Source organism: Poecilia formosa, unplaced genomic scaffold, assembly GCF_000485575.1.
Source record: "Poecilia formosa unplaced genomic scaffold, Poecilia_formosa-5.1.2 Scaffold503, whole genome shotgun sequence".
Classification (NCBI taxonomy): Eukaryota; Metazoa; Chordata; class Actinopteri; order Cyprinodontiformes; family Poeciliidae; genus Poecilia; species Poecilia formosa.
Genome location: NW_006800442.1, coordinates 199,943 through 207,016, shown reverse-complemented (window position 1 = coordinate 207,016; position 7,074 = coordinate 199,943). Strand labels below are relative to the sequence as shown.

General features: G+C 36.7%; 1 protein-coding gene across 4 annotated transcripts in view; it reads left to right on the top strand.

The window, feature by feature from the left end:
* Positions 1-457: 457 nt before the first annotated feature.
* The window catches only part of hace1 (HECT domain and ankyrin repeat containing E3 ubiquitin protein ligase 1), a 36,086-nt gene continuing 29,469 nt past the window's right edge, over positions 458-7,074 (top strand). For 3 of the 4 annotated variants that reach the window (XR_478188.2, XM_007578993.2, XM_016664654.1), the window contains exons 1-6: positions 458-743; positions 4,417-4,471; positions 4,640-4,729; positions 6,137-6,241; positions 6,513-6,588; positions 6,710-6,841. Coding sequence is in view for 3 of the 4 variants with exons in the window: in XM_007578993.2 (XP_007579055.1) it covers positions 653-743; positions 4,417-4,471; positions 4,640-4,729; positions 6,137-6,241; positions 6,513-6,588; positions 6,710-6,841 (549 nt within the window). In the remaining variant the exon portion in view is untranslated. Of the gene's footprint in view, positions 744-4,416; positions 4,472-4,639; positions 4,730-6,136; positions 6,288-6,512; positions 6,589-6,709; positions 6,842-7,074 lie in introns of those variants that run through there. The other variant, XM_016664653.1, reaches the window with a different exon arrangement.

Sequence of the window (7,074 nt, the reverse complement as noted above, 5' to 3'; positions counted from 1 at the left end):
GCATTCTTTTATGCATGAGGCCCACACCTGATGGGTTGCAGGTGTGGGGAGAGAGCAGAAGGCAGGCTGAGGAGAGAGAGAAAGAGGAAGTGACACGGGGTGAGGGACTAGGAAATGAATCTAAAAAATAACTAGACATAAGAAACATAGTGAAAACTAGAGTAACTAAGAAAAGAACTAGACACAAGAAATTAACATAACTAGAATAACTAAGAAGGAAGGAACAGAAGTAAAATTAGAAACGAGGTAGCCAATTGAAAGAACTAAAGAGCACAAATAATAGCAAATAACAAATAATAACAAAACGCAAAATGAACTACAACCCACAATCTTGACACATTTTCTTGATTGTGCCTTGAAAGTACATAAAACTGCCCCTTTAATGATCAGTTAACCTCGAACCGACCTTTTAGCTCTCTAACTTTAAGATTACGTCACTCATACGTCATCACAACAGGAAGCGTGAGAATCAGGGGAACAACGCTGGTTTACGGGCGGAAGGAACCATTTAAACGCCCAGTAAATCAGCTTGTCTGTTAGAAAAACGGTTTATCTTCTGTCGGCGTCAATGGACGTGATCCATGAACAACACAACTCTATGAGCAACCAATAAGTACGGCGAATTAGGCTCAAACGCATCGCCAGTTCACCTATGATGGAACGGGCGATGGAGCAGCTTAATGTACAGCTCAGCCGTCTGACCCGCTCCCTCCGCCGGGCCAGAACCGTGGAACTTCCAGAGGGTAACATGTTCTGTTCATTCTAACAGCATGTCTGTTTATGATTCAGATCCCTGACTGGGTTCCTGTACTCACTTATAAGTTAACATGGTTTAACGATTAGCTGTTGAAAGGGTGCAAAAGTGCTTTTGTTTTCAAGGTTTGTAGTCATAAGATGAACTAATTATTTTTTTCCTTTGAGCTGTGTGAAAATGCTGCTGACTGGAAGACGAGTGCCTGCCAAGCTGAAGGAGGTTGGACAGATGTCTCATCCTCCTTTATATATATATATATATACATATATATATATATATGATTTTTACAGTTAACTTGGAGTACTACATTAAGTGGCAGTTAGAGAAAGAGGGGACAATTAATTTCTGTAGTTTTTGGATTGAGGAAAGAAGAACATAACAGCTGGAATTTGAATTGGAAATTAAGACACTAGAAACGAACCATTTACAACATGGAAGACAAGAAAATCTTAAACTAAAGGACACCAGAACAAAGCTAGATGAGTTAGAACCATATAAAGCAGAGGATACTCTGAAATCATAAATGGTAATATGAAATGGGAAACAAAGCCAGCACATTCTTAGTTTTTCAATAAAAAAGGCACAATCTAGTTGTGTAATTCCTAAAATTAAAAGCATGATCAATATAAAATCAAAACAAGCCCCAAAGCAATATCAATTAATTTTGCTGAATATTACAGACAGGAACAGTCATCAAGAGTAGAAAACCTGTAAGAATCCTTTACAAATTTTAAACTGGATATACGAACAAAAGGAGTTTAACCAAACCTATTAAAGAAAGTAAATTTAGAGAAACTATAAGTCAATTAGAAAATAAGTCACCAGGAACAGATGGATTTTCAGGAAAATATTATAAAACATTCATAAATTATTTCTTAACTATATTATGTAAACTTTAAAATTATGTATTAGCTTTGGGAAATCTGCCTGATGATTGGTCAGAAGCTATTAAAGTATTGTGTAGAGATGGAAAGGACTCAATAAAAAGTTCCAGTTATTGCCCCATAAGCCTTCTGTATGCGAGATAGAAACTTCAATTTTACCAGACCAGAGTGCAGAATTATGTAAAACAGTTAATTAAGCCGGATCAGATGGGACTTATAAATATAACGTATAAAATGGATAGATAGATAGAAATTTTATTCATCCCTTTAGGATTTACCCTCAGAGAAATTGTAGTTCAGTCTCCCACACAGCACCAATACATCAAACAATACATCAATACTTAAATTATGTCAGGAAAACTTTAAAGTTGTAGTTCAGAATGGCAAGAGAAGAACCATCGATGCTCCTTAGTTTAGATGCAGAAAGGACATTCAACAGAGTACTCTGGAGGTTCTTGGAACACACTCTCATTGAAATGGACTTTACTGGGAACTTTGTTAACTGGTTCAATTTTTTTTATGAAAACAGTAGGTCAAAAATAAAAAAGCCGTGACTTTATTGAAGTGTGAAGAGGAGTAAGACAAGGAGATTGAATGTCACTTCTTCGCTTAGCTCTTTGGATTGAACCATTAGTGGAGGCTATTTGGCAAATTTTGCAGATTCCAGGAATAGCAGATAGAGACGAAACAGTCCACAAAATGACTCTATTTGCAGATGATGTACTGCATTTTATTAAACATTCACAGACATCTATCCTAGTACTTATGTTCATGCTTATATACATATGCAGAGACATCAGTACATAGAATAAATCATAACAAATCTCAGGCACTTGGTATTACCCAGAGTACCTGGTGTATAAAAGAGTACTGGGGACTGGAGTTAAATATCTTGATAGATGATGAAGTATGAGACAGCCTGTGGAAAGACAGTCAAAGAGGGATTAACAGTCAAATATGGGAAATATTTTACTGGAAATTGAAAGTTAGGTTTTTTTTACACCCCTCTTATCATTTTTAGTTTTATAAAGGACCACTCAACTGCATGCTGCAGGAGAAAATGTAGGGGAGAATGAGACGATACACACATTCTGACATTTTCCAGATATCCAAACACACTGGAGAATGGTGGGAGAAAATCCTGGGAATGGAGGTTCCATCAAATCTTCAGCTTTACTTTTTAGATGACTTATGTTAAATGAAGATTTAATTCAAATCACAGACATATAGTATTAAAAAAACACTAAACACAGTGATTTGGAATGATTTGAAACCCCATACTAAATTGGAAACACTCCAACAGTGGAAAATTGATCTCTGCCCTACAAATGAGTACTAATCTCTCTCACCAAAGTTGCTGCTGTATTAAAAGGTATAGGGTTAGGGCTAACCCTAACCCTAACTTATATGAACAAAGTGCCTGATAAATGTAGTGGGACGTTGGCCTGGTAAAACACGATTCCTCAATTTAAAATACGCCTCCACATTACCCACTCACCGCAAAGGAAGCTCTGCGGTATCACTTTGTGTTGGTCTTTCACACTAAATTCCAATGAATTATATTCATATATGTGGTTGTAATATGACAAAATATGGAAAAATCCAAGTGGTATGACATTTTTGAAAGCCACAGTACATAATAACACAAGAATTAATCACATCTTACAGAATTGTGTGCATCATTTCAAAACTCAATTATCCAAGTTTAATAAACAATTGATACCTGAGTTTCCTGTACTTAACAGACAAGAAGCGGCACCCAAGGTGTTCATCAGTGTTTCTGGAAGGTTTTAAATGTAATTATTTAAATTGTAGGCCTAAGCAATTTATACACTCATTTTTTTGCACCATGAAGGTATGTTTTATTACATCTTCTATCAACATTTTCTTTCTTTTTGAGAATTATGCTGGTGGCACTTATTTGTTACTTAATTTGGAGCTTTGGTTGAGGAATTAAGGTATTTTTAAAACTTTGACAGAACTACAAACCTCTTGATTCAGAGAAGCTTTAAGTGTTGAAAATAATTTGTGTAAGGCAATCCAAATGTTCTGGTTTCATTATCTGCTATCTGGTACTTCAGCATGGTCAAAGGTACGTTTAAGATGGCTTTGCTTGAAAACTTCAATTTTAATAGTTTTCTCAAACCTATCGTCATCAGTAACTGTTAATTAGAAGCTTGCTCTGTACTGTAAGGTCACAGGTTGCCATGTCCAGAGAACACACACTCATATTTAAGGCCAACTTTAGAGAGACCAGGTAAGCTAGCAGTCATGTTTTTGGACTGTGAGAGGAAGCTGGAGTACCCAGAGAAAATCTGCTTAGTCAAGGGGAAAAAAAACTGTAAACTCCATGCAGAAAGACCCTGGCCAGACCTGAACCAGCACCTAAGAGCCTGGTGCTGCACGGCAGCAATGCTACCAACTGTTCCACCATGAGGTCCTAACTTGTTTATCCTATCAAGTAACTCAAATAGAAACTGTTAAACAAAGTAAGTTATGTTTCATAATTCACGTTGGTCTTAAACTTAAAGCATAATGTTCTTAACATGTCTTACTTGAACAAATTGAATCTTGCTTAAAGTCTGTTCTGTGCTGTAATACTTTTTTTTTATATTTTTTTAAGTTTTTGGCATATTGAGAAGCAATGCCCTATGGCAATTTTCTTAGCACCGATACTAAACATGCCCATTCAACCATCTGGCATTAGCTTACTTAAATGAGATTTTTCTCTATTTAAATGTTTAATGTTGCTTTTGTTCCCCTCATTTATCTCTGCAGACAATGAGACGGCAGTCTACACACTCATGCCTATGGTCATGGCTGACCAGCACAGGTGAGAGTCACATCTATGTGCTGCTGTAAAATTTCTTTAGAAAGTGTGTGTCGAAACATGACTGACCAATATGGAGGTTATGCATAGTAAAGTTATGATTTTATAGCTTTTTGTTCCATAGAAAATTTATTTTTTCTATCTTTTTACTTTTGCTTTGTTTTCTGAAAGGTCTGTGTCAGAGTTGCTCCTCAATTCCAAGTTTGATGTGAACTACGCCTTTGGACGAGTAAAGAGAAGCTTGCTACACATTGCTGCAAAGTAAGATGCAGTATGGCTACATTTCTGCTCCTCTCTTCTCAAAATAAAGGAAGCAGCAAATACATTTTTATCTATTTAAATTGTATCACAGTTATGCTACTTAAAAAGTAGTACAGCTCCTTGCTGCTTCCAGATGCTCAGGTGGCATCTGATGTGTTGCAGTTCTCCATCTACTGATTGTAGTGTAAAACATTTTGGAATCCTCTGACTTGATAAGCCATTTACTATCAAGTCAAGGAACAAGGTTACTTTAAAAAAAAAGTAAGATAGTCAATAGTTTAAACAGTTTGAAAACTATGAGAAACAAGTTTGGTTTTTTTTTCCATTGTTGACTTGTAAGTTTCACTTCTGTCCATAAAAGGACATACAAACAAATGTGGCATGAATGTCAAAAAAGCCACATTGGGGCCAAATCCACATAAAATATTTTTGATCTTGGGTTGTCTGTTTGGAGGACCCAACAATGTCCTTCCCAGATTGATTCTGCCCCTTTATGGCGCTTTGCAGCAGTTGCTTTCGTCCCTCTTGTCATCCTTCATCCATTGATGTTTGGTAATTCATCAGTTTTTACTGCAGTACCCTTTGTGGCTGTTCTCCTGCCCAGAGAGCTGATGACTTCTCGGGTTTGAAAACCTTTTCCCATCTCAGACACATTCCAACATGTAAGCTTTGTTTCTACTAATTTGACATATTTTTTAAGTTCTTCATTCCCATAAGTCTGATAAAACTGATATTTTCAAACTTTGCAGATATAAAAAATAATTACAGATGCATGAAAATGATTGCATATTCTTAATCATCCGATTCTTCAATACTTATGGCTGGATTACTTTTGCAGAGAAGAGTTTGTTTAGATGATCTTAATATAACTGTCATTATTCTTTAATTTTCCATTAAATTCTCCAAAAAACAAGGAACAATTTCACCTTTTCTCACCTATTTACTTGTTTGTTTGTTTTTCCATGATCATCATTTATGAAGCAGATGACTTTATCAATGATCATCATTCCTAATAAATGACTTCAATAACAAAAATGACGGGTAAAAAGTAGCAGGTGTGTTTTCAGAACAGCGACAATGACAAAGAGAAGCTATTTATTTCAACACACTTTTGGATCCATCTTCTGAAATAAAAAGTCTGAGCTCTGAGATCTCTATCATAAGTCTCAGAAACATTTCGGGTGCTGTTGCTACTTGCTAAGTTGGACCTAAAGCCACATGTGAGCTGCTCCTATGCAGTTGAAGCTGAAGTTTAAAGACATCATCTCTGTAGGCGGCTCCCAGCTGCACTCTGATGTGATTTTAGCCTTGGTTTCTGGTGCGGTCATGTCACATGAGAATTTTGACTCTTCTTTTTTAAACAGTTGTCTTGTCAGTTTAGTAACAAACTTTTGTGTTGTTGTGCAGCTGTGGGTCAGTGGAGTGTCTGGTTCTGCTGCTGAAGAGAGGAGCCAATCCAAACTATCAGGACATCTCTGGCTGCACCCCTCTGCACCTAGCTGCTAGGAATGGGTAAAACATGACTAACCACTGCCATCCTTTCTTCATTCTATTAAATGTAACTACATTTAATTTAATCAATTAAATTCTGAATTTAATTACATTCAGAATTTAAATTGTTGAAGCAAAGATTATTGTGTTTTTTTCTGACAGCTCTGCTTTATAGGCTTGTGTTGGACATGTTGCTCAGGAGAACTGACCATGTTTAGACTCTCGGGCTCGAGTCATTATATGTGCATTAAGACTGAAGTGTAACCAACCATCTCCTCTACTATTTCCTCAGACAGAAGAAGTGCATGGGCAAATTATTGGAATATAATGCTGATGTCAATATCTGCAACAATGAGGGCCTGACTGCTGTGAGTTGTTTACAGTTAATGATGTTTGACTTTGTTAGCATAAAGTTGCCTTTTCCAAACAAATTGCTGCTGTATTTTCTGCTTGTTAGAATGAAAGTGTTGATGTGATCCTCTGCTGCAGATCCATTGGTTGGCAGTTAATGGCAGAACAGAGCTTCTGCATGATCTGGTCCAGCATGTGTCTAATGTGGATGTGGAGGATGCCATGGGACAAACTGCGTTACATGTAGCGTGTCAGAATGGACACAAAACAGTAAGCCAATTAAGAAATGTCTCATAAATTGCTGAAATAGGGATAATGATAGAGATACCCAGATAATCTCTATTCTATATATAGAGAAAGGGGCTAGTGACTACGATCAGATGGTAGGCATGTTAGAAACTCAGGTTAGGCTGAAAACAGTCTACAGTGCAAAAGTTAGGATGAGGCATTTCTGCAAAAACTGGGAGTGGTCACCTCTGCTTCTAACATAAATCACAATTTGT